Below are 17,081 nucleotides of genomic sequence, written 5' to 3' on the forward strand. Positions count from 1 at the left end.
TGCTGAGAAACTCTGAGTTTGGGGTTGGATCTGAAGTTGAGTTTTACATTTCCTCCAGACCTCAAAACACCTGCTTCAGACAGGACACTGTCTTCCTTCCCATCTCCATTAAAACTAGCCTCAGTCTCACAGTTTTACAGTGACATCGCAGAATCCCCTCACATGAGGTGTTGAGTTTTCCAACAGATTTGGATTTTTGTGCAGCAGAGACTAAAAAGTCCCATGGCCATATTTTTAAAGGTGCAAATAATACATTTTAACCAAGGAAATAGAAACATAATATTTCATTTAACATGTGATAGGTACTTCATCTACTACACACTTCTTTCATGCATATTCTCTGCTAAATGAGGTATGCCAAATGAGGTATGCTGAATACCCCCCCACACTCCACTTCCCATAGAAAGAAACAACAAACCATGGACATGTGCAATAATGACATTATTATGTGCAATGCAATGCACACTTCCTCTTGTGCAATAACATGAACTCCATGTACACCACACTTTAATACAGTACAATGTTATACAATAATATGGGCATGTGGAATAATATGTTACTGTAAAAAATCTATGTTTTACACGTAACAGCTAGGAGTACTTTTCCTGCCAATGCACAGGCATTTTACTATCATTATTTATTAATGTTCCATACACCTCTCATATTTTATATATTCACACATTTTGTATATATTCTTGTTGTTTTTAAATTCTTGTTATATGTTGTCACAGCACTGACACTGGGGAGCAACTGTAATTTTGCTGCCCTGAACAATGACAATAAAGTTCTCTTATGTCTTATGTCTGACAAAGACTTGGTTAATGCATAACAGACTTTTGTTTTAGGGAGGCACATCAGCTTTACAGGGATAGCTGAAAGAACACTTTCTATTCTCTACCAAAAGTGAAACTAGTGACGAAAACGGATTACTTCAGGTAGTTTACTGTGATCTCATTAATGGTAGTTTATTGTCATCCAGACATTATGACCATTTGAAAGTGGTTGACCTCTAACATCCCTCAATTACACACATGCACAGAAATACATACTCTGCTCAAACAAATAACAAATTTCAAAAAAAGAAATTACTGACAAAACCATGTGTTTTGTGCTTTATATACATTCCAATGGTGTAATACCTAAGTTGCCCATACATTCTTAAGGAGTCATGTACAATAAGTACTCTGATGTTATCATAAGAAACACAGAGAATCCTGTATGCCTAAAGGGACAAGGGAGCCTGAGGACTTGACAAATGTCAGCTTTAGAACATTAAAAAACAATGAAAAGTGCGTTGGGGTGGAGTTGGGCCAGATGAATGACAGTCAATAATGCAAATACTCTCCAAGCAATTATTTGTTTTTAGGGCTCAGGCTACACAGGTTTAGAGAGAGAGGAAGTAGGCGTTCGCTGAGAACCGCAACATAAATTTACAGTATACCCGTGGGTGCATAGCACAGAGAGGGAGTCACTGCTAGGCCCATGGGAAAATTGCAGACTTACACTCATCAACCCTCCCACTCCAGTTCTTTGGCAACTGAACAGAACCCGCGCTAGGGTTAGGCCTGTGTGAGCACATAGACACACTCCCTCTTTCACTCAAACACAGTCTATGAGAAAGGAACTCAGTGGAACAGGTTGCAAATACTTATTATATCTTTTGGCTGTCCAAGAAGGTCAGCCTCGTTTTGTTTCTGTAAGGGTTAGAAACCGTTGAATCCTACATGGTCATGGACATGGAGCAGAGAATGACAGAGTCACCTTTCTGGATACGAATGAAACATGTTCCTATGCAGTTGAATTGTTTGCTTCTTTCCCGCCATTGCTGTTGTATGAAGAATGTAGTGCTGCCAAAAGTGGGGGAGCAATGCATTTCCTGTTTGCTGTGCTTATGATATTTGAAAAAATGGTACTGTTGAAAATTAGGGAAAAGTACAAATGGGCCGTTAGCAGGATGTAAATGGGTGAGGTGTTTGGAGAAACAAATAAGTTATATGGTGTTCTTGGTACTGAGAGCTTGTTAAAAAATGCAACTGCATTTCATTCCTTTTTAATCTTGAAAACATGACATCAGCTGAGGACAAAAAGTTATGTACAGCATAACTTTGGAGGAGCAACAGCATAGCACACACCAGAAGCCTGAAATCTTAATTCAAGTTATCATTAGGTTTGAGCAATCCTGCTCACCCCAGTGCTCTCAAAAGCTTACTTATGGGCCTTTCACATTCACATATTCTGGTGCAGGGTATAGCTAAAATCAGAGTAAAGCTCTCTGAGCTCACTTAGTTAATTTGCAAGCTACCTTGCACATGGGCAACAGTAAAGCAATATTCTAGCAAACACATTCAGGCTGTGTAAGATCAGAGAGAGGTCCAGTAAATCTTCATATTGTCAGAATGGATCTGAGGTCAGATGTACTTGTTAATACACACTAACACACTAACACACACACACACACACACACACACACACACACACACGCACACATTCACACACACAAACAAACACACACATATACACACACATACACACACACACACACACACACACGCACACACGCACACACACACACACACACACACACACACAGACAAACACACACAGTCTCCTGCCCAGATTCCTGTTGACTGAGTGTGATAGCACCGGCTCCCCAACGGATGTTTGCTTGGCCACACACCCTTCTCTTAGCCTTCTGACACCAGCTAACTAATTCACAGATAATGTGAAGCTTAAGATAACCCCAAGTTGTTTGGAACAGTTTCAGCAAGAAACTGTACTGTTAGCCTAATGGAACTGGTTGCTTTCAGCCAAATCACCCTCGGTGGTCTTAAAACGAGTTAATTTATTTACTGACAACATCATTGGAAATCTAAAGAAAATATTGCCCTTCACATATGAAACGATAAACATCTGGCTGGTGATATAAGGTCCCCAGCTGATAGTTACCCCCTCAAGAAATCACCTTTTATTCCATACACCCATACTCTTTATAACTGTATTTTTCAGATTTATCATAACATGTTATTTTCCTAGAGATAAAAATGTAACAACCTCTTTTCCATCCTATTTATCCTCCTTGAAATATTAAGAATGCCCATGATATTAACTGTGCACAGTCTGAAATATGCATGGCTTGTAAAAATTATCCCCTTTTTTAACTGTCGCTGTAATCTTTTTATTTGCAAAGAGCGTACAATGAGATTTTCTTTGCAGGGGAAAGGGACAATATTACATTTCACTAACTCAGAGCTTTTAATGATATGAAATATGCACATACTGTCTTACTGTGGCATACTGTGGTGGTGGTGGGGGGGGGGGGGGGGGGGGGGGGGTTCATATAATCAGGGTGCTACACTGCCCTGAAGAATCTTTGCTCCATTAATCTTGCTTTATCAGTGGAAATGTGAAGATTTTTTATTATCAGCTTGCATTGACATGCTTGCATATGATTTCAAAAGGATGGAGTTAACCTTCAGCCTACCATCGCAATATTTAACTACAACCTGCTCAGCCACTGCAATTAATTAAATTCATCCTCTGTTCCTATGTCTGTTTGGGATTATTTGATTATTTTAAAGAAAAGGGAAAAAGCTTTCTCTCAGTGAAAAACATCAACCAACAAATGAATAAATAAAGAAAACTGTTAAACTGGTGTGATAGTCTAGCACTAACTGCGCTAAATTACAATCATGAGAAGTTCACGTGCATATCTGATACAAAACAGATATCAATATGTATAAAATGATTCTTAGTATTGTCCTCGAATGTACTAATAATATCCATACTGACAAGAACAATGAAACCACAAAATGTAACGTTTAAGATGATAAGATGATCCATAATAAGAAGAAGTTAATATCGCTTGAGAAACTTGCGTGTAAAAGACGTATGCCCACGATTGCCGTCGTCCAGCGGATCAAAGACAGCACGACGAACTGCTGTATCTTTAAACGTTTCCTCTTCCCGCGTTACTTCCGACACTCTTACCGTAACATTTATAATAGTGGTGTTGTAAAAACTCACATGGTCGTGCTTATTGTCTTCATCAGTAGAATAAGAAAGTGTGTCCCGAAAAACAGTAAATGCAAAACTACGCTTAATTTTTGAGGATGCGTTTTATTGGTTTTCTCGTTTTTTTTTTTAAATAGCAACAGCTAATGTATTTTACTTTTTTTACAGAAACAGATGGCTTTTTCTGTGTCAGATATGGGCATATTTATGACAACAATTACAATTGTAATAATTGGTTTGCCACACCTATATTTGGCATCTACAGTGTTTACGTAATCGTTAGAGATTTTGTTAAATATATGTAAATGAAAACAGGATATAGTTATTCATTATGGCATGTTTTGTTTAAAAAGCAACAATATTATCTATAAGTACCATTTCAATGTACGCGGTAAATGCACTTTAGTCTTTCCCTGTGAACGCGAAATAAAATATATAAATGGCAAAGGACGGTTCGCAGATGTTTGTGAATTTTGCAACTATGAATAGAACGTGACTAGTTTAAACACGTTTTAAAGCATGAAACATAATGTACAAAAAAAAAAAACGGCATAATTGTGGGATATAGCTTGCCTATGTTTGCATTGCGGTTATATTTTCCATTTTCCATTCCTGTTGTTTAAAAAACGCATTTCCAGTGGGCAGCTGCAGTCTCTACGTTTGCGTTTTTCTATGAGTTTTACGGTACACAAAACTCATGTTAACATGGTAGAGATAGGAATGTAAGGAATGCACAAGACTCCAATTTATGCTCATGCGACAGCAGCTTTTAAAGTGACAGGGAGCCAAACTGAAGTACGGCTACGTAGCTTCTTTTCATAAGGTTCAGATACCAAAAAGATCCACCAGGCTAGATATACATATATCCCTCCATCATTTTAAATACTGAAATGTCAAACTGGATGTCAGACGTTAGATTAATATTTCCATTTTGCATTGAGTAATTTTAGTTCAACTCTGTATTGGAATTATTAAATGTATCCTCGTATAGAATTTCCTACAAAAATAATTTTTCAATTTAGCAGCAAATAATCGCTGCAAACGCTATCACTTAAAGGCAATTTTAAGGCTATATATTTAATTCAGGTGATACATTTCAATTAATTAGTTTGATAATATGTAGCCTATTTATTTCAACCATGCTTTCAACGAAGAGTGAACTGTTTGGTAATTTTGTCCAAGGAGTTATCCTTATTTCCATTGCTCAATACTGTCCCCACATAAAACACAATTAAGAAAAATTGTACAATCCGTGATTGTACTAAATGGTGTATGATTAGGATGCTTTAAATATATAGTTAATCGGATAAATTGGGGGAAAAAAGACTCATGAATTAATGCATTTTTCACCATTACTATTAATATGATATAAATAGTAATCATCCTAACCATTTCAAATGTTCAAATCTGCAGTGGTATAACACGGCTTCATTCTTGTTTTGATATTTCCAGGGATAATGGGACTATTCTTCACCAGAGTAGGAACATGTGAACTTGCATATTAAGTTGTTGTTTGATTTTCAAAAAATAAATGAATACGTCAATGTTCATAGTTATTAAATGCTGCTGAGGCACTGTTACAGTATGCAGTCGCTATAATGTGGTTCCAGGAGGATTTTTCACTTGTAACTCCTTGTACAAATTTTTCAACGTTCCCTTAGTTGAGGACCGTTCAGAAGTGTAGTTGAGTTCCTGCTTCAATTCTGCCTGGTAACAGAAGTTTCCCCCATTGGTTTATGCTATTATACTCCTGTTTAGTTTCCTCCCATTTGGGGCAGAGGGGGCTGGAGTCATTCCCTTGAAATTTTTTGCCAACTTTTTTAGCCACTTAGATTATCCTGTATTGCCCCACGTAGAAAGAAGGTCGCTCTGCACTTCTTGTTGCGAAAGTGCAGTTCAGTGCATGAGGAATTTCTCCTGCAACCCTATTATTACTTGTTCGACATTATCATTGTTGCTGTTAGTATTATTACTATTAGCAGCAGTAGTAGTAGTAGTTTAAGATCATTTTAAAAACGTCACTATCTAGGGCTATATACAGAGCAGTGTGCAGCTGCATATGCATTGATTAGTGTGTGTGTGTGTGTGTGTGTGTGTGTGTGTGTGAGAGAGAGAGAGGTATATGTATGAGTTTAAATATATCATTTTTTGAATGAATAGCATGGGGAGTTGTTGGCTTATTTGGTTTATGTAGGTTGTTTGAGGAGCTGTATGTCAAACGTGAAGAACTGATATAAAGCACATGTGTTGAAGAAATATACCAAAATGAGTACATTGTGAGTAGATTGCCATTATAGTTAGGTGGCGATATATTTAAAGAGTGTGGGTTCATAAGCATGTCAACGTCCTTCCTCTATATACGCACAGTACAGATCCACACACGTGCATGCAGAGACATATTGTGTTGGGTATGGGTGGCAGTGAGCGGTAATAAAAATACGTTTCTTCTAAGAGACAATTTTGTGAATGTGTCTATTATACCGCCCCCTCATCACTACATACATCAACCCCCCCGGCCCCCCGCCCCCCTCAGCTCGACCGCCACCAGGAGAAAAGGACCATTCGCGATAATGACTAGAAACTTGTGTGAGGTTGCGCTTTAAGATTTACCCTCCCCACTGTGGCCTCTCTCTCTCGCTCACTCTCTCTCTCTCTCTCTCTCCCTCATGCTCACTGCGCTTTGATCTCTCCTTAACAACAGTAACGTCATTGCACAGAGAACTAAAGGGGAGTTTTGTTGGGGAGAGCGAAGGTTTGGAGCCTCCAGAGGACTTGCACAGCAGTAGCAAGCAGCATCCACGGAAAAGCTCTCCTTCCGAGTCCTTCGAAAGCCCAAAGCTCAAGCAACCTTAAAGACATGGAACACCAGCTACTGTGCTGCGAGGCTGAGACGATCAGGAGAGCTTACCAAGATGCCAACCTGCTCAATGACAGGGTGCTACAGACAATGCTCAAGGCGGAAGACAATTACCTTCCCTCTGCAAACTACTTCAAATGTGTTCAGAAAGAAATTGTGCCTTACATGAGGAAAATTGTTGCCACATGGATGCTAGAGGTTTGTGTGTTGTTGTTGCTTTTAAAGAATTAAACTAGTCAGAGCAACTTGGGTTTAGTTTTAAGATTTTGTGTGCAGACATTTTACTATGCCCTTTGGACCCATTTTAATGTATTGTAAATAAGGTCTTTTTTCTGATGTGATGTTAAGCTTTTCTAGATTCATTTTGTGCCACGTATGTTTGCTTTATGTGCTGTCCTGTTATGTCAATATTTATGATAATCTTGACTTATCTTTACTTTTATGCGACATTATACTCTTAGAACTGCTATAATATTTATTTTAGGTTGCACACCATGGTTTGCCGTATTCATTCTTACGTCTGTCTTACACAGTAGCTGAACTTTAAGCTTTCGTTTATTATCTAAGCCTGGGACCTGAAAAAAATATTTAATTTTAATTTATTTTAAATTAATATCAATGTACACGTATGCAGTGCAACTCGTGCCAGTAATATGCGCCATCTTTGTTCTTGTCCGGTAAAGTAGTTAATATCGTAAAAATTCTGTAGTAATTAGATTATTGACACGAATGGGATATAAACATCATTTACTACGTGTGTATGTCATTCGTATAATTTAGAATCGATCTGTAAAAGAAAACGGTTAATTTCTGACCGTAAAGTTTTCTCACAGCTCAACAACTGCAGTTCAGCTGTTCGGTTTCTAAAGGTCGCTTCTAAAATATGATAAATAATATCTAATATCTTGGCATGAATGTAATGAAAAGTATATATTCTGAAAGTATATACATTTTGGAAGATTTACATGGGTTTTTTGTTAATATTTCATTTTTGCGTCTATTTTCTATTAATTTTTGAAGTTGCGTATTACAACGAGGGATAAATGTCGCATGCTCCTTTCGAATAAGCGGTGTCTAATCATTTTAGTTCTTTTCATTCATTATTGACGTTTGTATTGGGTTTTTTTGCTCAGATCCAATACAGTATATGTCAAAAAACTTTTTCGTGCAATTATTGGAGGTTGTACCAATTTTAAAATATTTAAAAATATTTTTTGAAAAGATGACGAACTACAAAATTCTTCGAATCTTGCATTGGACGCCACCTTTGTGCCTGCGAAGAAATGACTGAAAAATATAACAAAAAAACTTTTTTGACATTTTTTTTTTGCATTTTTTTGCTACTACTGTAGCAGTTGTAGTCTTGCAAAATTGCATTTGTATCGACATTTTTATAAGTAACACTGGCTGGTAATCAGAAGATGTATGTGCTGTTCTTAAAGAGGAAGACAACTGTTAAAAGAAATGTAGCTTGACGTTAAGAATTGCAAAACATTTAGACACTATTCTGATTTCGCTTCCTTTTTAGATTAAGTTTGGTAAACCGAATTCATGCATGTGCAGTATTTTATATGATACATACCCTAATTGTATTTTCTATTTGATTATAGGTCTGTGAGGAGCAGAAATGCGAAGAGGAAGTATTTCCTTTGGCTATGAATTATTTGGACAGATTTTTGTCTGTGGAACCGACAAAGAAAACCAGATTGCAGTTACTGGGAGCTACTTGCATGTTTTTGGCTTCTAAAATGAAGGAAACGATCCCACTGACAGCTGAGAAGTTGTGCATATACACCGACAATTCCATACGACAAAGTGAATTATTGGTAAATTGACTTGAGTAAATTATGTTCTTCATAAACGTGACACATGTAGATGTTACAGACAGTTATATTTAACTGCTGAATATTTACATTGCAATGCGCACATGTGTCTTATATGATGCATATCTCATGTTACCTCTCTTGTGTTACCCCAAGACACAGACATGCATTAACACAAATGGTAGGAACGGTCATGTAAAACGATTGCATATAATTTATTGAAATTGTCCATGTAAATCTTTAGAAAGAAACAATGGAGAAGTTGTAGAAAGCTTTAATTTATTTAATTTCAATTTATTGCTGCTAATGCAAGGGTTATTATATAGGGGATGTACTGACATTTATAGAGCGACATCTCCCTCTAGCGGTGGTTGACATGACCAAGGACTTACTAACGGAACGAATTACTAAACTGGTTGCGGCTAACGTTACGCTTGTTATTTTGTTTCCTCCACAGCAAATGGAACTACTGGCATTGAATAAACTGAAATGGGATCTAGCGTCTGTAACTCCCCATGATTTCATTGAACATTTCCTTTCCAAACTGCCAATCAACCAAGACACCAAGCAGCTTCTCCGTAAGCACGCCCAGACGTTCGTGGCTCTTTGTGCAACAGGTACGCATGGGAATCCTCACGGTATCTACTCACTTTGCTGCCCCCTGGTGCACTGGAGAGTCTGGCTGGCCCAGGCGATAGGGTGATGTGGTTTTTCTTTGAAATGTAAATGTGGATTACTGAAAAGGTGCTGAAAGGTAAGCGATTGCCAGCTGCTACTAAAAGGCTACAGTCTTCATTTCACTGTAATTTTTATTTTGCTTTTCTTAATTGTTGTATGTTTGCCTAAGCGAAACCTCACAGTTGTTTAGAACTGGTGTGATGGTTGTTATTTTGATTTTTATATGACACTCTGGTGTCATTGTGGAAGTGGTTTGGACTACGTCTGGGCTGGAATTTCTGCTGATAAATCAAAGAGGTTATGAAACAGAGTGGAGACGTGCAGTGGGAATCATAAAGTTCTAAGATCAGAGATGATGGTATGTTTTTTAGGTGTCTGCTTGACAGTGGCACTACAGTTAAAGTCATGTTCACTTTACTTCATTTAAAAAAACAACAACCAAAGCCTGTGTGTATCTGTTGTTGTGTTTTTCCTTGGACAGTCACAGTAGTGATACCAAAGTGTTCCATCACCACCAGCCTTGATCCATTGCCCTGAATGGGAGGGGATAGAGAAAGGCTGTGAGCAAACTCTCAGGCATTTGTACAATTCCATCTGTGGCAGAAAGTGCTCGGGGAGCTGATCTAGCTGTAAGAGGTATGCATATGAACAGTTAAAGAGTATCTTACCCGGGTGTTATCACCCACCGCCCCTTGTTAGCCTTGACGGAGAGAGGGGCACACATTAATGTATTTGCTATAGTGGATGCACTGCACTCCAAGTCCCTATCAGGCTACAGCACAGACTTGACCATATGCTGCTGCAGCAGGAAAAAGGCATTAAGAAGAACAGCTACAGTGCTGTTCTGTGTCCCCCCATCCCCAGCAACTAAGCGTCCATTAAGCCTCGGCAAAACCACTCTGAATGGAAGCCTGGCTTCTGGAAGCAATAGCAGCTTCACTCAAGGTGATATTAATGAGAATTCCTGCTTTGCAGTCTTTGAATGCCACCCCCCCCCGCCCCCCACCTCCACTTTTACAGAAGTGGATTTGCTCGAAGGAAGCTCTTTTGTGTTGTGCTTGGTCAGGGGGAAACTTTACTTGTGGTGCTGTTTGAAGATAGCGCTTAATTGAGTGGAGTGAATGCATTCTAGCATGGCACCACCAGCCATCGTTGGTGGCTCAGAGAGAAAGCGTCCAGCTTGAGACAGGGCAGCATCTGAAATGAAGAGGGATACCGGAAGAAAACCTGAAGTCTAATGAAGGCCAAAAGCTGCTACAAAGTGGAACTGAAGCTTTTAATTATGAGTGCAGCAGCACAAATTAAGACCAGTCATATTAGAGAATGGAAAACTGGACAGAGAATTTTCAAAAGGGAGAGAGAAAAGAGAAGCATGCCAAACTTCCTGTAATGTCTTGTGTGTTGAGTAAGCCCCGGCAAAGGTATTTGGCTTGTTCTAACATGTTGCATCCTCAGTCTGCCCAATAATTTATATAAGTCAGTTTGATTTGCCTCAATGAAATATTTGCAGGCCACAATGACCCCACCTCCCATCTCCTTAATTTGGGGAGGAGAGGAGATGACTCTTTTTTCCTCCTCTTTTTTTTTGCAAAGGCAGAGGTTTCCTTGCTTTGTCTTCCCTTCAGGGTGGCTGGAATTCCTGCTTTTCTCCAAGGCACTGCGTCTGTTTATTCCTCTTTTTTGGATGGAGTCGAGGATAGGTTAGTAGGGATATGGGTATTAATGAATGGGGCCTCCTTTGCCTTTGTGCCAGTGTCAGGTCTGATTCATCTCACCGCACTCTTCCTTCTTTCTGGACTCTCAATAGTGCAAGATGAGGCAATGGGAGCTGACAATGATGCCACACTCTTTTACTTTGGGGAGAAGCAGCATCCAATTACAGGCTTGGAGGGCCCCCTAATTAATATGCTGAAATTAATGGCCAGCACGGTAAATAAATCTGCATTGTTTTTCACAATAGACCCTGGCTACGGCATTTGTGTGTGGTTCCTCTGGCCAACGATCCTGTAGGGTTGTGGGAGCACTGCAGGCTATATTTATTATTCCCTCTTTGCACTTAAAAAGGAAGTCAGACATGTTGTTTCTGAACAGGAACTCAGATGGATTTAAATAGTAGTTCAGACCTAGACAAGGGTGCGAGTGTGGGTGCAAGGTTGGGGGGGGGGGGGTGTTGTCGTCCTGAGGGTGTCTTCCTTTGGAGCATATCAGATAGAGAGTCAAAAGTGGATTTTCTTGGAGTAGCATTGGTTGTGTGTAAATATAAAAGCAAGTCGAATCAACTGTTGCTTGTGTGTAAAGCTGTCCATATTTAAGGGTACACTCTTGTGTGGGCATATGAGTGTGTGTGTGTGTGTGTGTGTGTGTATGCGCATATATGCACACGTGCAGCAGGGTGCTTGAGAGAAGAGGAGGGGAAGGTCTGAGTGGTGGGGTGGGACTAGCCAGAGCGGGACCTACAGCACAGCTCCCCAGCAGCAGGGCACGCTGCCACTTGTCAGCATGGTGTCGCTTCAGAATGTCCCTGATTGTTCCACAGTCCTCCCGACCTCATCATTATTTAGCCATGCTACATTATACGACCCCCTCCCAACCCCCGTGTCCACGTTGCCAGGTTGGAAAGCAGTGAACGAGGAGAGAATTGCCCATTGACATTTCTGTCCCCCTTGCTTTTGTTTCAGCCCAAATTGACTGCTCCCTTGTTGTCCATACTCAGCACTTCCCTGCTCTGCTGGGAATATTGCTCCGCATATTTGGTCACAAGGCCTTAACCTGTGCTCTGTCTCACCCCCCCCCCCCTTCAGATGTCAAGTTCATCGCAAACCCACCCTCCATGATTGCGGCTGGCAGCGTGGCGGCAGCTGTCCAGGGGCTGCATCTCAGGAGCACCGACAGCATGCTGCTGTCCCAGAACCTCACTGACTTCCTGTCACAAGTCATCAAGAGTGACCCGGTATGTGTTGGAATGGCAACGCAGACAAACAGCTTGTCTTTCGCCTCACCACATGACACACGCATGCTAAGGCGTACTGTAGGTACGCACACCAGTGGCCAATTGTTCACAGTTAACCAGGTTTGTGGGCGCACCCTGGCAAAAATGCTGCCAGCATCATGTACTGCAGGCCCAAAGGAAGCTAACAAGCTTCAGATAAAGGTGGCAAACAGGCCCTCGCAGTTCCCCTGACCCTTGTCCAGCCCACCCTGGCAGCCACCTTAATGTGTTGTAGGCGTTTTATTCATTGCTCCGTAATGATCTAATCTGCTTTTATTATGTGGTGGTCGCTTTCAGCTGAAAAGCTGCCCAGGAGTACTTGGGGAGCCATTGTTTTTTTTAAGGCCAGCCAGGGCCAGGAAGCAGGGGAGTGGGGGTATATGAGATGAGGGCGGGCAGGTAGCCAGGTCATAACCCCCCCATCCCATGGTCAACAGGGGCAGGAGAGGTGGCCAGCAGGCCCAGGCTCTGGTTCAGACACCCAAGAGAGAATGACACATAAAAAGCATGGTGACACCTCAGTCCTTTGTCCACCCTCCCCTGGGGGATGGGGGGGATAGGGGGGGTGGGGAGCAGGTTCTTGTGGGGTCCACGGGAAAAGCCACAAAGAAGCAAAGGGAAACTCCCAGAGTGAATGCAGTTTAGTCATGGTGACGGGGCAATTGCTTGTTCATCAAAGTTGTTTAAGATAGTGTGTCAGGAGAGGGGGGCACCCCTGAATAATGTCTCTAATGGGAAGGAGGGGGGAGGAATGTGCATCAGTGCATGTCAGGGATTGTCACAAAAGTCTTTTTTCTGTATATTGTTTATAGACTGCAAAATAGGAATAGTATTGCAAATATCAGTAGGGACATACTCAACATAGATGCATATTTTAAAAATGTAGAGTAAATAGAGTAAAATTTCCAAAGAATTTTTAATAGTCATTCTTTGAGAGGACATTCTCAGAATGTTTTAAACTGTGGGGTTACACAGAAAAGGTTTAAATAATTGGTATGTGAATACATTTTTCAGCCTTATTTTCACACTGGTGTGGCTCCAATTTCCTGTTTGTTCTTTGATCCCAGGTAATTAGAACCTAAATAATTAGAATTAGGCCCCAAGGGCAATCCTTTCCCTGCCTGAATAGATCTGTGCCTCTTATCCTACACAGACTGAATTGCTTTACCTTCCATTGTTTTGAGGCCAAGAATTTGTCGGACCAGATTGGGTTTCTGGCCTTTCATGGCATATTGTCTTCCTCCTAATCCTCCAACCCTCCCACTCAGGGGCACAGCATCTGACCGTGCTGCTATTGTTCCTCCTATGGCCCAGTCACAGATAGCAGAGTGAAAAGCACTGGTCTATATATTACCAGCATTATCCAATCATAATACAGTTATGTCATACTAGAAAAGTGCCCTTGAGAGGTTATCATTGGCAGAAATATGTTGAGGCATAAAATGATCTCCAGTTTGGCATTGATGTTGGTATTAGTGGTCACAAGCATTTCAGCGCAGGGGCTTATCAGTACTCATTTAATGATCATGGTGTCAGAGCAAAATGCAAAGTAAGGAACAGGAGCTCTTAATGAGAAGCCAGCGAATTGTGTCCACTTTGAATCTGGCCTGAAAGAATGTGGCCTTTTCTGCAGGAGGCCCCTATTCAATGCCAGTCATGCGGATTCTAACACCTCTAAAGGGCCGCTCCCCACCGACCGGTGGCAGTGGGGACTGGGGCCTGGCAGGGGTCAGGGAGATGTCGGCGGCTGGGGGGAGGACATCAGTGTCACTGCACCGGGTTGCCCGTAATGCTAATCCAAAAGCAGCCGCAGTTGACACCACACTGCTTGCCCCACACTCCTAGCCCCATCGCATGTGGCAGAGCAAAGTGGCTGGGTTATACACCGGGGTAGTAGTACGCCATGATGCATCATGGGAACAGTGACCCCCTCACTTGTATTGAAATAAATGTGAGGAGGCTATGTTATGGCTGATGGTTTGATTGGGGTTCCCTCATGGTGGAGGGCTATATTGTTCTTGAGAATATTTGCAATGTTTGCCCCTGGCTTCAGCCCTATGGACAGTTACCAAAAGGCAATGCTCTTGGCTGGCCATGACCACCCTAAAGTTCATCAGGATCCAATTGTCACAAAATTTACCACTCAATAAAACTTCACACCCTTGTGATAAATTCAGTCTCAAAATCTCATAAAAACTGGGAACCTGGTAGCCAAAACATGACTATTAATGATGACGCTTTGATGTTGGAAGATTCTTATAGAAGAGATCTTATACAAGAGGCAATAGCACCATGTTGAAAGTTGAAATCATTGTACTAAATTTCTTTCTCTCTCTCTCTCTCTGCCTCTGTCCTTCCCAATAGGACTGTCTTAGAGCATGTCAAGAACAGATTGAATCCTTGCTGGAGACCAGCCTACGACAGGCACAGCAACACCATGCCATCTCCTCGGAAACAAAAACCATTGAGGAGGAGGTGGACCTCTCCTGTACTCCCACAGATGTGAGGGATGTGAACATATGAGAGGGTGGTCCAGCGTGACATTTGCCCAGCTATAGAGGCCACAGAGAGGGCTATGGAAAGAGGAAGTGCAGCGCCGGGCAGCCTGCCCAACATACCTGCTCTCACACTCGCGCACCCACGCATGCTGGTCAACAGCACGACGTGACGTCTCGTTAGGACGCCCAGCACACAAGAAGGGATAAACGCTTAGCTTCTCTTTGCGACCATCTTTACACTCTCTTCCTTTTGTCTGGCAAAATGATAGTAAAAAAAGTCCAAAATGTTTTAAAGCATAAAACAAAAACTTTATTGAAAAAGAGCAAGTTGTAATCATGCAACTTACAAAGGCATGCCACAAAAATAGACATTTATACCAGACAATTAGTTTTTTTAATATTCTACAGATTGTTTGTGCCTACAAATTTTTGGGAAAAAAAAGAAATGTAGGTATAGCAGATTATCTGTGGAGGTGTCTGATGTCAGTTTTGTTAACTATGTAAAACTGTCTGAAAAGAAGAGGCTTTTTGTTTGTTTGTTTGTTTCCTTAAGCATATTATTATACTTCAAAATCCCGCTGTTTTGCAGTCTAGGCTTGTGTGTATCTGCTTGCTTACACGTTTAGTCACTTTATTACATTGCTGTCTAGACTTTTTAATTCAGTGTCCTTAGTCTTTATCCTCTTCTCTTTGGAAACAGATAATGTAACCATACAGTGTATTTTTGTTTAGCATACAATATTCTATGTTATTCCGTAGAAGGCTGTGGATTGCTGGAGCTTTTGGCTTGTAAGGCGTAATCATTAACACTGCCTATATGAGACGAGCTAACTACTCATTCAGATGCAGCTTACAAATATGGGCAGAAATGCTAATGCATTTTTTGTTATTAATATAAATGTACATTATACAGCAGCTAGCTACAAAACAATAAGCTGATCTTTAACTCAAATCCTTATAAAGCCCCCCATGCCAATCCACAGTCTAGTTTTTTTTTCAATTGCTCTGTCTTACTTTCTAAAACCATTCCATTTAAAAGCACTTTCAGTCAATTAAGCATTACTGACTCTTTTGAAAACCATGTTGGACATTTACAAACAAAATGGAATGGTTTAGAAATAATGGCTGACTTGTATCTGAACTGCAGAGCAGGTGTCTTTAACTATGGTGTTATCTATAAACAGTGTGGCCATTGTGGGGATACATATTTAGGTGAATGTGTTTGTCCAACTTTACTGTTGGATTCACCACTTTTATTCCCTCCTAGTTTGAAAGGACAGACCAAGGGGCTATGCTCAGAAATGGGGCCTTTATGGTGTATACTGTAAGTGCACCTGATTACACAAGTCAGCGTTGTACTTCCTATCGCTTGAATTGCATCTGAAGCATTTGAAACACTAACGTATGTAATTTATAGTTATGTTAAAGACTAAGGACTATTTATTGCAAAGAATCTCTTCTCGAGGCCAGTATGGACTATGAAAGAATACCTAGTCTTTCTTTATGATTATTTAAACCTGCCAAGTGCATGATTGCTAACAAACTGGTTTGTTATAGTGTTTTTAAATGCAAAACAGCTCCATTCAAGTCAACGTGCCCTACCAAGAAAGGTAATTGACAATGCACAAGAAACACCATAGAAACACCATCATTAAATTGTTGTATAGAATTGGTGTCCTTGAGAAAAGGTGGAAAAAGAAAAAAGTATTTTTCAGACGTAATGCCCAACCCTCAAACTTAAAACTTTAGTGGCTATTTGAAGATTTTTGCACAAACTCGAAGATGTATTTTGCGTGTTTTGAGTGGTGGAGGATGAAGATAGAGGGAAAATAAATTGAAGTTTGTTGAGGGAGGAGGAGGTGATGGCTTGATGTAAGTGAGAAACTGCCGAATCAAGGTGTTGATTGTACAGAAAGGAAAAGAAAAAAAAACAAGAATCGGAGTGCACACTCCTCTTATTGAGCTGCTATGGAGGAATTCCCAGCAAAGTATGATGACTTTAAAATGAAAATCAAAAAAGAAAAACAATGCTTTTTTCTCTTATCTAAGTATTTTGCTGCTATTTTTGTGATCATTTTTTATTACAATGTCAATATACTGCCATGTAATAGGGTTTAATTTTCTCATAGAAAATTATGATATTATTGACATCTTTGTTATTTTTGTAGTTTTTTTTATGTGATCAGTTTTTACTTAATGTGATTTCTGCGCTATTCCAAAAAAGG

At 40.4% G+C, this 17,081-nt stretch overlaps 1 protein-coding gene across 1 annotated transcript; it reads left to right on the plus strand.

Annotated features, from left to right (window-relative positions):
- The first annotated feature begins 6,722 nt into the window (after nucleotides 1-6,722).
- LOC118781852 (G1/S-specific cyclin-D1-like) lies at nucleotides 6,723-16,835 on the plus strand. Its single transcript, XM_036534968.1, has 5 exons — nucleotides 6,723-7,066; nucleotides 8,479-8,694; nucleotides 9,149-9,308; nucleotides 12,171-12,319; nucleotides 14,723-16,835. Exons 1-5 carry the CDS (start codon nucleotides 6,869-6,871, stop codon nucleotides 14,879-14,881), a joined length of 882 nt encoding a protein of 293 aa, XP_036390861.1. The 5' UTR covers nucleotides 6,723-6,868; the 3' UTR covers nucleotides 14,882-16,835.
- The last annotated feature ends 246 nt before the right edge of the window (nucleotides 16,836-17,081 follow it).

The sequence above is a fragment of the Megalops cyprinoides genome, chromosome 8 (assembly GCF_013368585.1).
Source record: "Megalops cyprinoides isolate fMegCyp1 chromosome 8, fMegCyp1.pri, whole genome shotgun sequence".
In the NCBI taxonomy this organism is placed as follows: Eukaryota; Metazoa; Chordata; class Actinopteri; order Elopiformes; family Megalopidae; genus Megalops; species Megalops cyprinoides.